This window comes from Pantherophis guttatus, chromosome 4, assembly GCF_059756535.1.
Source record: "Pantherophis guttatus breed Tessera chromosome 4, ASM5975653v1, whole genome shotgun sequence".
NCBI lineage: Eukaryota > Metazoa > Chordata > Lepidosauria > Squamata > Colubridae > Pantherophis > Pantherophis guttatus.
The window spans coordinates 127,939,359-127,954,355 of NC_142066.1; the positions used below are offsets into that span (position 1 = coordinate 127,939,359).

At 34.2% G+C, this 14,997-nt stretch overlaps 1 protein-coding gene and 1 long non-coding RNA gene across 4 annotated transcripts; one reads left to right on the forward strand and one right to left on the reverse strand.

Annotated features, from left to right (window-relative positions):
* Positions 1-866: 866 nt before the first annotated feature.
* Positions 867-14,760, reverse strand: C1GALT1 (core 1 synthase, glycoprotein-N-acetylgalactosamine 3-beta-galactosyltransferase 1). Of its 3 annotated transcripts, none has more exons than XM_087892758.1 (5): positions 14,391-14,760; positions 13,378-13,471; positions 11,886-12,111; positions 10,350-11,017; positions 867-9,814 (listed from the first exon to the last, which is right to left on the reverse strand). In XM_087892758.1, the coding sequence occupies exons 2-5, from the start codon at positions 13,378-13,380 to the stop codon at positions 9,602-9,604; spliced, it is 1,110 nt and encodes a 369-aa protein (XP_087748884.1). In that variant the 5' UTR covers positions 13,381-13,471; positions 14,391-14,760; the 3' UTR covers positions 867-9,601. The 3 variants fall into 3 exon arrangements, with proteins under 3 accessions (XP_087748884.1, XP_034258447.1, XP_087748883.1); XM_034402556.3 differs by having other exon boundaries at positions 13,378-13,559; XM_087892757.1 differs by lacking the exons at positions 13,378-13,471; positions 14,391-14,760 and having other exon boundaries at positions 11,886-12,503.
* LOC117655264 (uncharacterized) lies at positions 10,948-12,572 on the forward strand. The gene is made up of 3 exons (XR_004588615.2): positions 10,948-11,822; positions 11,932-12,029; positions 12,497-12,572. It is a non-coding gene; the product is annotated as an uncharacterized LOC117655264 (long non-coding RNA).
* Positions 14,761-14,997: the final 237 nt, after the last annotated feature.

Genomic DNA, 14,997 nt, shown 5'->3' on the forward strand with positions numbered 1-14,997 from the left:
AATGACTAAAGCTAGTAGGAATAGGGAAGGACATGAGTTGTTTGATCTAATCATTGCCTATACTACAAGACATTCTAGGTGCAAAAATTAGCAAACAAAATGATTACTAACAAATAAAGCAACATATTTATTATAAATGAACACCAGAAACTTCATAAATGAGGGTCTACAAAATACTTTTGTAGGCAAAATGTTGCCATGGGAAGAAAAGTGATATGAAGGAAAATGTATATGGATTGAGACTGTTTCTTGACAAAAACTTAAAAAACTGGATTCCTGTTGTCCTCTTTGTGAAAAGCTATTATTTGTTAGTAAATTGTTTTTTGAATAATTAAGAATCTTTAGGATACATAAGTGTATATAAAAGGCCTTAGTTTACTTTCTCCACAGACAAGCTACATAATTCAATGGTAATTTACATTAGATGCTTGGAAAAAATTATTTGTGGTACATAACATGAACATTACTAAAAATAAGCATCAAAAAATCACTAAGAAATTGCAGGATATTTGTAACATCTGGCAGCATCAATACCGTTCTTATTAAATATATGACCAAAAAAATAATAGTTGCATATTTATTTCAGCAAAGGAGTAACTGAGACTTTATGGAATTTTGGCAATCAATTATTTCTTCTTACTTTTCTTATGACTAGTTTAAAAGTGAAATAATGAAATATAGAGCAAAGTATTTGTATTCTTTGATTAATTCTAGTTTCCAGAAATTCTCCACGTCACATTTATAACATACAGTTGGTTCATGGTTTCTTTAAATTAATCCTCATTAAGACATACTGTACATTAAGACACTTGGTGGTGGTGGTGGTGGTGACAATATTCCAAGCTAAAAAGAGACAGAAGAATGTGTAATAGTAAAATCAATACTTTAATAATTTTTCAGCATGCCAACTTACTTCAAAAATGTATAATAATATATAGTATGCCTTGCAAAATAATTTAGCCAGAAAATGCTATGCAAAGCATATCATATCAACAAGAAGTATAAAATACAAACTTATAGGATTGTTTCAGCAAAGAATTCTGAGCATAAACATAAAAACAGGAAGATTCAACATATACATACTGCAATAACAAACTGACTCACAATTCAATATACATATAATAAAATATAGTAAATAAGTATAACATAGTAAACAAAATATTACAAATGAAAATATGTAAGACATTTCAAGTGCAAAATATTTTTAAAATGGTCAAAAAAACACCAATTACAATCAGTAAAACAGGAGGAATATATTAGTGTATTTTTAAAATTTGGACTCTTGCAAATTTTACAAAAACTTGTATTTAAAATTAGATAACAGCAACAAAGAATGATGTTGGAGGTTTTGTCAGATGACTTTAGAGACAAAGAGATTTTGGAAAATATCAGTTTCCGATTTAATAAATAACATGAAGTTATTTTAATAAAAAAAGTGGGGGAAAGTCAAATAATACTAGAAAAGAATAAAAATGCTGAAAGTCCATGTGTGAATAGGAAGAAAAGTATATGTTTCAATTTACATGGAGTCTATGTGTCAGTATAACAAAGCATTTTTAAAAGTTCTACATGCAGTTGGCTCGAATACAGGAAAAAAATGCCAGCATATTGCAAAAAGATATAAAATAACATTTTGGAAACTAATTTTGCTCCTTATGTAGAGGCTATGGAAAGGTTTTCTTAAGCTTGGATTTTAACACACATAAATTGAAGGGGTCCTTCTGAGAAAAAAATATGCAAATAATTCTGAGGATTATGAGAAAAGTAGGGAAAATATACAGCAAGTTGAAGAAATGAAAATTTGTTGACCCAAGACAAGAAAAATTTCAATAACTGAATTGTATTTACAGAAACACCGTAATGATATTTACAACTTTCATTCGGCCACCATTTTTAAACCATCCAAGCTGGGAGACAGAAAAAAAGACTAAACGTTTGAAAAAAATCTTAGTTGAATTTGAACAATTAGGATGCTGGGGGTTTTGTCAGCTGACTTTAAGGCCTAAGTTTGACTTTCAATTACAAAATCGATTCTCTTGCCAAACACCAATTTTGGATATTATAAATCAAATAAATTGGAGAGGTCGTTTTGGGAAAGGAAATGCAAATAATTCTAAGGATTACTAGAAAAACAGGAAAAATATACAAATTCACACTACAAAAAAAATTCTGCACCAGTTCATTGTAAATAGTGAGGGTAAAATATTTCAAGTTCAAAACACTTTTAGAGTGGCCTAAAGAATATCTGTTGAATCCAGGAGCAATCTATTATGGTGTGTTTGAAGATGAAAACATTTACCTATCCCTAACACTGAGCTGATCGTTCTCTAGAAAAATACATCAAGAAAGAAAAAAAATGCAGGTAACCAAAATGTTAGAGAAGATTAACTAAAAAGCATCTAACACAAAATGAAAATTAGGAAGAGCTAAAAATATTAAATGAGCACTATGACTGACTATTCTAATATAAACAAGTCCAGTTCTTAATATATAGAATTAAACCTGGACATGTCTATTTCTACCTACTTCCTATGAATACTTCTTATGTCCCCTGGATTATGATTTCCAGAGGAAGCTTCCTATGAATACTTCATAGGTCCTCTGGATCGCGAATTAGAGGAACCTCAAGAGGCAAAAGGCAAAACAGAACATCAATTTGAAGAAATGAAAATTTCTTTACCCAAGACAAGAAAAATTTCAATAACTGAATTGTATTTACAGAAACACGGTAATAATATTGACAGCTTTCATTCGGCCACCACTTTTAAACCATCCAAGCTGGGAGACAGAAAAAGAGACTAAACGTTTGAAAAAAATCTTAGTTGAATTTGAATAGTTGGAACCAATTAGGATGCTGGGGTTTTGTCAGCTGACTTTAAGGGCTAAAGTGTGACGTTCAATTATAAAATCGATTCTCTTGCCAAACACCAATTTTGGATATTATAAATCAAATAAATTGGAGGGGTCGTTTTGAGAAAAAAAATGCAAATAATTCTGAGGATTATGAGAAGAGTAGGGAAAATATACAGCAAGTTGAGGAAATGAAATTTTGTTTACCCAAGACAAGAAAAATTTCAATAAATGAATTCTATTTACAGAAACACCGTAATGATATTTACAACTTTCATTCGGCCACCATTTTTAAACCATCCAAGCTGGGAGACAAAAAAAGAGACTAAACGTTTCAAAAAAATCTTAGTTGAATTTGAATAGTTGGAACCAATTAGGATGCTGGGGTTCTGACTTTAAGGGCTAAAGTGTGACTTTCAATTACAAAATCGATTCTCTTGCCAAACACCAATTTTGGATATTATAAATCAAATTAATTGGTGGGGTCATTTTGGGAAAGGAAATGCAAATAATTCTAAGGATTATGAGAAAAACAGGAAAAATATACACATTCATACTACAAAAAAAATTCTGCAGCAGTTCATTGTAAATAGTGAGGGTAAAATATTTCAAGTTCAAAACACTTTTTGAGTGGTCAAAAAATATCCGTTGAAACCAGGAGCAATCTATTATGGTGTGTTTAAAGATGAAAACATTTACCTATCCCTAACACTGAGCTGATTGTTCTCTAGAAAAATACATCAAGAAAGAAAAAAAATGCAGGTAACCAAAATGTTAGAGAAGATTAACTAAAAAGCATCTAACACAAAATGAAAATTAGGAAGAGCTAAAAATATTAAATGAGCACTATGATTGACTATTCTAATATAAACAAGTCCAGTTCTTAATATATAGAATTAAACCTGGACATGTCTATTTCTACCTACTTCCTATGAATACTTCTTATGTCCCCTGGATTATGATTTCCAGAGGAAGCTTCCTATGAATACTTCATAGGTCCTCTGGATCGCGAATTAGAGGAACCTCAAGAGGCAAAAGGCAAAACAGAACATCAATTTGAAGAAATGAAAATTTCTTTACCCAAGACAAGAAAAATTTCAATAACTGAATTGTATTTACAGAAACACGGTAATAATATTGACAGCTTTCATTCGGCCACCACTTTTAAACCATCCAAGCTGGGAGACAGAAAAAGAGACTAAACGTTTGAAAAAAATCTTAGTTGAATTTGAATAGTTGGAACCAATTAGGATGCTGGGGTTTTGTCAGCTGACTTTAAGGGCTAAAGTGTGACGTTCAATTATAAAATCGATTCTCTTGCCAAACACCAATTTTGGATATTATAAATCAAATAAATTGGAGGGGTCGTTTTGAGAAAAAAAATGCAAATAATTCTGAGGATTATGAGAAGAGTAGGGAAAATATACAGCAAGTTGAGGAAATGAAATTTTGTTTACCCAAGACAAGAAAAATTTCAATAAATGAATTCTATTTACAGAAACACCGTAATGATATTTACAACTTTCATTCGGCCACCATTTTTAAACCATCCAAGCTGGGAGACAAAAAAAGAGACTAAACGTTTCAAAAAAATCTTAGTTGAATTTGAATAGTTGGAACCAATTAGGATGCTGGGGTTCTGACTTTAAGGGCTAAAGTGTGACTTTCAATTACAAAATCGATTCTCTTGCCAAACACCAATTTTGGATATTATAAATCAAATTAATTGGTGGGGTCATTTTGGGAAAGGAAATGCAAATAATTCTAAGGATTATGAGAAAAACAGGAAAAATATACACATTCATACTACAAAAAAAATTCTGCAGCAGTTCATTGTAAATAGTGAGGGTAAAATATTTCAAGTTCAAAACACTTTTTGAGTGGTCAAAAAATATCCGTTGAAACCAGGAGCAATCTATTATGGTGTGTTTAAAGATGAAAACATTTACCTATCCCTAACACTGAGCTGATTGTTCTCTAGAAAAATACATCAAGAAAGAAAAAAAATGCAGGTAACCAAAATGTTAGAGAAGATTAACTAAAAAGCATCTAACACAAAATGAAAATTAGGAAGAGCTAAAAATATTAAATGAGCACTATGATTGACTATTCTAATATAAACAAGTCCAGTTCTTAATATATAGAATTAAACCTGGACATGTCTATTTCTACCTACTTCCTATGAATACTTCTTATGTCCCCTGGATTATGATTTCCAGAGGAAGCTTCCTATGAATACTTCATAGGTCCTCTGGATCGCGAATTAGAGGAACCTCAAGAGGCAAAAGGCAAAACAGAACATCAATTTGAAGAAATGAAAATTTCTTTACCCAAGACAAGAAAAATTTCAATAACTGAATTGTATTTACAGAAACACGGTAATAATATTGACAGCTTTCATTCGGCCACCACTTTTAAACCATCCAAGCTGGGAGACAGAAAAAGAGACTAAACGTTTGAAAAAAATCTTAGTTGAATTTGAATAGTTGGAACCAATTAGGATGCTGGGGTTTTGTCAGCTGACTTTAAGGGCTAAAGTGTGACGTTCAATTATAAAATCGATTCTCTTGCCAAACACCAATTTTGGATATTATAAATCAAATAAATTGGAGGGGTCGTTTTGAGAAAAAAAATGCAAATAATTCTGAGGATTATGAGAAGAGTAGGGAAAATATACAGCAAGTTGAGGAAATGAAATTTTGTTTACCCAAGACAAGAAAAATTTCAATAAATGAATTCTATTTACAGAAACACCGTAATGATATTTACAACTTTCATTCGGCCACCATTTTTAAACCATCCAAGCTGGGAGACAAAAAAAGAGACTAAACGTTTCAAAAAAATCTTAGTTGAATTTGAATAGTTGGAACCAATTAGGATGCTGGGGTTCTGACTTTAAGGGCTAAAGTGTGACTTTCAATTACAAAATCGATTCTCTTGCCAAACACCAATTTTGGATATTATAAATCAAATTAATTGGTGGGGTCATTTTGGGAAAGGAAATGCAAATAATTCTAAGGATTATGAGAAAAACAGGAAAAATATACACATTCATACTACAAAAAAAATTCTGCAGCAGTTCATTGTAAATAGTGAGGGTAAAATATTTCAAGTTCAAAACACTTTTTGAGTGGTCAAAAAATATCCGTTGAAACCAGGAGCAATCTATTATGGTGTGTTTAAAGATGAAAACATTTACCTATCCCTAACACTGAGCTGATTGTTCTCTAGAAAAATACATCAAGAAAGAAAAAAAATGCAGGTAACCAAAATGTTAGAGAAGATTAACTAAAAAGCATCTAACACAAAATGAAAATTAGGAAGAGCTAAAAATATTAAATGAGCACTATGATTGACTATTCTAATATAAACAAGTCCAGTTCTTAATATATAGAATTAAACCTGGACATGTCTATTTCTACCTACTTCCTATGAATACTTCTTATGTCCCCTGGATTATGATTTCCAGAGGAAGCTTCCTATGAATACTTCATAGGTCCTCTGGAACGTGAATTACAGAGGAACCTCAAGAGGCAAAAGGCAAAACAGAACATCAATTTGAAGAAATGAAAATTTCTTTACCCAAGACAAGAAAAATTTCAATAACTGAATTGTATTTACAGAAACACGGTAATAATATTTACACCTTTCATTCGGCCACCATTTTTAAACCATCCAAGCTGGGAGACAGAAAAATAAGACTAAACGTTTAAAAAAAATCTTAGTTGAATTTGAATAGTTGGAACCAATTAGGATGCTGGGGGTTTTGTCAGCTGACTTTAAGGGCTAAAGTGTGACTTTCAATTACAAAATCGATTCTCTTGCTAAACACCAATTTTGGATATTATAAATCAAATAAATTGGAGGGGTCATTTTGGGAAAGGAAATGCAAATAATTCTAAGGATTATGAGAAAAACAGGAAAAATATATGCATTCATACTACAAAAAGAAATTCTCCACCAGTTCATTGTAAATAGTGAGGGTAAAATATTTCAAGTTCAAAACACTTTTTGAGTGGCCTAAAGAATATCCATTGAATCCAGGAGCAATCTATTATGGTGTGTTTGAAGATGAAAACATTTACCTATCCCTAACACTGAACTGATTGTTCTCTAGAAAAATACATCAAGAAAGAAAAAAAATGCAGGTAACCAAAATGTTAGAGAAGATTAACTAAAAAGCAACTAACACAAAATGAAAATTAGGAAGAGCTAAAAATATTAAATGAGCACTATGACTGACTATTCTAATATAAACAAGTCCAGTTCTTAATATATAGAATTAAACCTGGACATGTCTATTTCTACCTACTTCCTATGAATACTTCTTATGTCCCCTGGATTATGATTTCCAGAGGAAGCTTCCTATGAATACTTCATAGGTCCTCTGGAACGTGAATTACAGAGGAACCTCAAGAGGCAAAAGGCAAAACAGAACATCAATTTGAAGAAATGAAAATTTCTTTACCCAAGACAAGAAAAATTTCAATAACTGAATTGTATTTACAGAAACACGGTAATAATATTTACACCTTTCATTCGGCCACCATTTTTAAACCATCCAAGCTGGGAGACAGAAAAATAGACTAAACGTTTGAAAAAAATCTTAGTTGAATTTGAATAGTTGGAACCAATTAGGATGCTGGGGGTTTTGTCAGCTGAGTTTAAGGGCTAAAGTGTGACTTTCAATTACAAAATCGATTCTCTTGCCAAACACCAATTTTGGATATTATAAATCAAATAAATTGGAGGGGTCATTTTGGGAAAGGAAATGCAAATAATTCTAAGGATTATGAGAAAAACAGGAAACATATACGCATTCATACTACAAAAAGAATTTCTTCAACAGTTCATTGTAAATAGTGAGGGTAAAATATTTCAAGTTCAAAACACTTTTTGAGTGGCCTAAAGAATATCCATTGAATCCAGGAGCAATATATTATGGTTAATTTGAAGCTGAAAACATTTACCTATCCCTAACACTGAACTGATCGTTCTCTAGAAAAATACATCAAGAAAGAAAAAAAAATGCAAATAACCAAAATGTTAATGAAGATTAACTAAAAAGCAACTAACGCAAAATGAAAACTAGGAACAGCTAAAACTATTAAATTAGCACCATTACAAAATATACTAATATAAACAAGTCCAGTTCTTAATATATAGAGTGAAATATATAGAGAAAAAAAATTGAAATCAGTCCGTGGATGACGATAGAAGAAGAAATCTCTTGGTTATGAATTCCTCTGGAATTCACTATGTAGAGGAAGCTCAAAAAGGAAAAGTAAATCAAAGGTAAATCTGAAGAAATAAATTTTTGTTTAGCTTGGACTACAATTTCAATTATTGAATCATATTTATAGAAATACAGTAACAATATTTACATTTGTCATTCGTCCCCCATTTCTGAGATCTCACTTTACTGAAATCATCGAATCTGGGAGACAAAAAAAGCTGGGGGACTATAATTTTGAAGCTTTGGGGGGAAAATTATATTTAAATTTGTAACCAACTGTGGTGCTGGGGGTTTTGTCCGCTGATTTTATGGAGGAAAGTGTACCCTTTATTTAAAAAATTGATTCTCTCAAAAACATCAATTTCCGTTATAATAAATCGAATAATCTGAAGAGGTTCTTTTTTTGGGGGGAAATGAAATAATTCTGAGCAGGATATAAGCAGAAATCTACACATTTGTACTACAAAAAGAAATTCTATCACAGTTCGTAGTAAATAGTGATGTGTGAAATACTTCAAGTTCAAAATATTTTTTGAGTGGTCCCAAGGAGATCTATTGTATCCAGGAGCAAACTAGTATGATGTATTTGAAACTCAACACATTTATCTATTCCTAATACTGAACTGCCTGTAGTGTTGAAAAATGCATCAAGAAAGAAAAAAATGTACTTGTCAAAATTTGTTACTAAAATATTAGTGAAGTTTAATTAAAAAATATGTAACTCTAAATGCAATCTAGAAAGAACTAAAAATATTAAATTAGCAACATTATTTAATATCCTAATATAAACAAATCCAGTTCTGAATATATAGAATGATACTTAGAAAAGTATTTCTAATGAATAGTTCTTACGTCCTCTGGAATTCATGTTCCAGAGGAAGTTAAAAGTATGACATAAACAAAAGAAATGAAAAACAGTAATATCAAGAAGTAATATTTTGTTTTGCTCAGACAACAATCATTCTAATAATTGAATTATATTTACACATATCTACTAATGATATTTACACCTCTCTTTTGGCTACCAATCCTAAGACTTCATTCTATGGAAACATTCAAGCTGTGATACAAAAAATGTGATATAAGTGTTCAAGCTGTTAAGAAAATCTTATTTAAAATTGGCCTCTTGTGGTCATTTTTGATGCTGCAGGTTTTTTCAGGTGATTTCATGGAATGAAGTGTTTTTTTTCATATACAAACTTGAATGTCTTCATCATTTTCTGATTTGATAAAGCAAAGAAAGTGAATTTTTTGTTAGGAAAAAAGGGAATACATTCAAATCCTAATGAAAAAGGATGACAATGTTGAAGGTCCATGTGTGAAAAGGAACAAAAGTATTTGTTTCAAGTGCAGATTGAGTCTATGTGTCAGTAAAGCAAAGCTTTGATAGAAGTACTGCATGCAGTCTCTTGGCATATGAAAAAATGTACCAGTGTATTAGAAAAGGATACAAAAGAACACTTTGGAAATATACTTAGGAAACTCATTTTGCCAGTTTTAGCTGAGCAAGGCCCCTTATTTAGAAGCTTTTGGAATATTTTCTTCAGCTTTGATTTTTATACCACCTTTTGTAGCCTCACTTAAATTTTGTTTTTCTGAGACATCAGGATTATATCTGAATTGATAACCGTAAGGACGGAGATGATAAATCAAGTATTCCAAATGATACATAGTAGTAGCATCTACATAGTGAAAAGAAACTGCTAGATCAGAACAGCAAGCAGGGCCCTAGAAAAAGAAAAAGAACAAAATCAAAAGGCAACAAAGGAAACAGTCATGTTTTATAGTTAATTAAATGCAGATCAGGTGAGTTTAACTTCAATCATGATGGTTCTGTCCTGTGTTTACAAAGAGTAGAAACATTTTGTTTCTGAGAGTATTTGTTTTGTATTTTGTCTCTGAATATGAATTGTAAACAACTGCTTTGTAATGGTGTAGTAGATTCACATCAGAGAAATATTATTTCAATCTCTTCCACATATGGATGCTCCCCAGAGTATTTTAGAAGTAGAAAACATTAAACTTAGTATGATGGAGTTTCCATGCATAAAGCTCAGATATCTCCCATTTTTAAAACAGATGTGAAATAGTAAAAGTTAAGCCTGAAACCATGGTAATGTCCTAGATGTCATAATAAGACTACATGGATCCTGCTAATGCAAAAAAGCAACTATAGAAGTTCAACAAAGTTAAAAGATTTCTAATAACCACTAATAATCTAATAAATAACAATATTTATAATCACTCCCATAATAAAACTTACCTCTATAGCAGGGTAATAGTTGTAATTCCAGTACCAAAAGTTTTTGGGAAGGTATCCTTTGATTAAATGATGTTCTGGCACAAATGGATGGAAGGTTTCCTTGCCGCTTGTATCACGAGAATCTCCAGCTTCAACATTAATGCTCTCCATACACTTGCCTAATGCTAAGTCTTCAATGGAAGAGCTATGGGTACATTTGTTATTTTTGAAAGCATCCACAAATCTTTTCAGAGCTTCTTTGCTAAGCACATATCCTGCCCCACCACTCATATAACCCTGTTTTACAAAAGGCTTAAATCTTCGCCCAAAATAAATGGGTTTTTCAGGATTGTATTTTGAAAGGAGCCATCTCAAATTGTCCAGTGCAACATAGGTGTCATCATCTGCCTTCATGAACCAATCTGCTTCATCAAAATAATGTTCATGTACATACTGGAAAGCTTTAATAGTTTTCCAGTATAAGTGGTCTCTGCCTTCTTTGGTTTCTAGTCCCACTGTTGGAAAGTTCTTGTTTTCCTCAGAGCTCATAAATAGGATTTTGTTGCAATGCTGGGCCCAAGTAGCTTTGACATGTTTGGCTTTTGTTTCCAGATTTTGAGGACCTGTCATCACCCAGCAAAGTATTCTTACCTTCTGGTACAAGTCTTCAGCAATATTTTTATTTTCATCTGGGGAAGGCATGAGGAGATATGTTATTCAATTTTACCTTTACAAAAATGAGTAATATAAACAATTCTGAGGTGGGTAAAGGATGGAGTGGTATGGCACACAGGAGTGCAACCAAGTGGGAAAGGGGTTAGTGCAATTCAGCATAAGTTTGACTAGATGGGAAGGGGGTGCTGCAGCACCACCACACAAAAGCAGGAATGAACAATGGACTGCACTAAGAGGGGCTGCAGGTGGGTGAACAGTACAGAATATGAGTTCCTATAGTATACTTTTCAGGAGAAAAAGCAGTGGAAAACAACTTTGACCTTTCTTGTCAGCTTTCCCATTGACTTTGCTTGTGGCAAAAGCTGGCAAGGGAGGTCAGAAATGGTGATTTTGTGATTGTGAGACACTGAAACCATCACAATCATGTGACTACAGGAGCACTGCAATGGCTAGAACTTCAAAAATCAGTAGTAAGTACCACTCATTCAATGTCATCGTAACTTCAAACAGTTGCTGAATGGGTGCTCCTTAAGTGACTACCTGTATATTTTAGATCAGCTCTGTTTTTGGCAGTGGAGCATTTAAAATGACCATAAAATAACTTTTATTTATTTATAAGACTCAGGAGGAAGGAGCCGATGCTGGCACAACCCACACAGAGGTCCTGCAGTCACCGGTGATGCTGACAGAGGTCCCATCCTGATGTTGACTCAGCCTAAGGTCTGAGCGGAGGTGGTGGCCACTGGGGACCTGTACCGGGCCGAAGAAGACCTCAGACACCAGGGCTCCATTCAGAAGTTCGGGATGGAATTCCCACTGGTAAACATGGTACTTATTATGTAAAAAAAATAAAAAAGTGTTCCAGATAGAACATATAAATACCTTTATGTTGCCCAGCATCAGCATTGAAATTCATTTGTCCTTTCAGGTTATTGTTTTCATCATTATCTGAATGATGGCCATGAGGATCATTTTGAAGAATGTGAGGCTCAACCTTGATTTGTTCATCTAATCTTAAATTAAACAGTAAGTAACATAGGAAAAAACCAATTGCAGATCCAAAAGTGAAGGTCAGAATATTCAGTAAGGATTTTGGAGACGCCATTTCCTGAGAGAAGAGAGGAGCCATTATTTTACTCTAAGTTGTGCATAAACGAAAACAAGAAAAATACATTCAGCAATGAAATTGAATAATCATTAATTAATCAGGTCTATACCTCTTATTGACAGCAAGGGAGAAAGGATGGACTGGATGGACCCCTTTCAAACAAATTTAATATAAATAAAATGCATTTATACTCAGAAACAAAGGATAAAATGTTTGTGTGTGTGCATGTGTGTATGCATATAAGAGAAAATTCCTACATGTTTATGATGTCATTGGGAAAGAGATGAACCCTGAATGCAAAATAAAAAAAAATTTTTTTTAAAGATATTTCATTATAAGGGCACTAATGGGTTTAAAAAGTATATATAGCTTTTGTCTCCTACAGATAAAGAGAACAGCAACAGAGAGGCACAAATCAACTGAAGATATTTATGACTCAGCATTTAACATAATGTTCAGATAATTGCACAGAAACATTTGCCACCTAAGACATATATAAAATTTTTAAGGATATTTCTTTTACTGAGGATCTTTTTCTCATGTCATTCCTGGTGCAGCATCTTGTATGGAATGTAATGGAAGCATAATAAAGCTATTCTTTTTTCCTATCACTATGACTCCAGGAAGCATTCTTTCATTTCAGCTTGGCAAATATCCGCTGCAAGCATGGAATAAATTGTGTCTCTTCCTGGTTCTGAAAAAAACCCTTTTCTCTCATCTTCCATGAGTGAACTTTTTAAAAAGTCTTCAGGTGTGGCATATTCCTACCTGGAAAGAGAATTTGCAATATTTTTTTGCCCGTTTAACTGTTTTTAGTATTGCAAACTGCAAACTTAACCATATCCATCATTGCAGCTGCTGACATACTAACTCAGGGGTGTCAAATTCGCAATGACATGTTGTCATCATGTGAAATATCACAACTTTCTCCCCCTTCGCTAAACTGGGGGTGGACATGGCCAGCACATGACGCATCCAGCCCATGGGCCACGAGTTTGACACCCCTGTACTAACTCCTTTTTTTCTTGCATGAAGCCATGAGTGCACTGACATCTCAGGGTATATAGAAAAGTATGATCATTTGGATCTTCTTGCTCTCCAAGCACTGTTATATGAAACAATTCCCATCCTTAATCTCATATGAACCTACCCACAGTGAAAATTAATAACATCAGGATTAATAGGTAGATCAGCCCAAACACATCAATCGGAGCAGATTTAGATTATTAGATTATTATTATTAGATTATTAAATTACAATGTTTACCATTTAGTTAGCACGTCTTGACCAGACTGGTTGGGAAATATGGGATTTATTGCACAATTAGGCCCATTCCGGTTATTCAAAGATGAAAAGGCTACTGCCAAGAAAGAGCAAAAATCGAATTCAGCAGCACAGAGAATGACACTAAAACCAGTTTTAAAACCAATTTATTCCTTAGGTTTTTCCTATAGGAAAGTAAAATTGGGTGGGGGGAGAGAGAGAAAGAGAAAAAGACATGTTACAAAGATCACTAATCCACTTCTGGTAATTAATGACCAAACTAACTAGCTTGCACAAATAATAGCAAACAGGTAAATCCTTCCTTGAACCCACAAACGAATTGCCCAAAATAGCAAAAAAAAAGCAAAAAAAAAAAAGAACATTTGCAAATATGGGAAGTTTATTAAAATCCGTTTCCCACTGGAATTACTCATTCACCAAATTAAACATTATAGAAGACACGTATGTACAGTCTCACACCCGACATCGCTTCCCAAAAAAACCGCTTTCCTTATAAAAGTACCTGGTCTTTATATCCCACTTATAACTTAACTTCGTTGTCTTTACGGTCTCGAATAAATCTTTTCCCTTCCAAAGAGTGTATCTGGATTTCATTCCGATTTGCTGTTGCGCAATCCCCGCTCAAATGGGGACAATCCCCCGCCCCCAGTATACCCTCCAATATTCTTTTGACAGTAACAAAATAAAAGATTCGCCATTGCTTGGGGCGATAGGATTTGCGATAAAACACTCCCGGAAGACATCAGACTACAGCGGCCCCACTGAAATTAGCACGATTTCTTCGGCTTCAATATGCTTGCTGTCAAATGCCTTTGAAACATGATTTCAGCCCTTTGTACTCCACGCGGCGATTGTATTTCCACCCTATCTCTAAAAGGCGGCATTATACGCGCTTCATCACTTTTTTTAACCTTGCCGAACCGGGAGCGCCTCGCCCTTCGATCCTTCGCCCCGCTGTCCAGGCCCGACCACCGCATTTCACCCTCTCCTCTTACCTTTAATTCCTGCCAGCCTCTTCCAGGAGAGCAGCGCGGAAGGCCGAGAACTCCGCTCAGCAGCGATCGGGAAAGCGCAGAGACGACGCAAAGACCGCTGTCAATAGCATTGCCCGCTGGCAAACTAGCGAGCAAACTGCCACACCGCAACTACCCAGACTGCAGGTCGCTGGCCGGAGAAAAAGAGGGAACCCGAGCCGAGCTCCGTCCCTCTTGCTCCTCCCAGCCTCTCATTCGCTCACGGATAGGGTCCAAGCGCCGAAGCTGTCGAAACAGGGTGGAGTTGAGCGCTTCTTCCCGCCTACCTGATGATCGGGTGTGGAAACGTGATGGCCGCTTGAGGGCGGAAAAGCGACGTGCGAAGCGAGGAAATAGCGGCCGGGAAGGTTGCCCTTGTGGGTGACTCAGCTAAGGTCCCGCTTTCGCGTCTATGTTCAGGGAAGCTTTACACTAAAACATAGAGAAAGCAGGCTGGCGCAGGCTGTCATTAAAAATATAAATTACCACTTTTGCTAATAGCGGCCGGAAATGTAGTATTTTTGTTTTAAACCAACACGGGTTGTTTTACAGTGCCCAGTGTGGGACATGGGTACAGGGACCATACTAC

Coding starts and splice junctions, on each gene's coding strand:
- C1GALT1 (XM_087892757.1), bottom strand. CDS start 12,132: ATGGCTCCTCTCTTCTCTCAGGAAATGGCGTCTCCAAAATCCTTACTG. Junction 11,018..11,885: donor TGATGCTGGGCAACATAAAG/GTATTTATATGT, acceptor TGCCTTCCCCAG/ATGAAAATAAAAATATTGCT. Junction 9,815..10,349: donor ACTATTACCCTGCTATAGAG/GTAAGTTTTATT, acceptor TTCTTTTTCTAG/GGCCCTGCTTGCTGTTCTGA.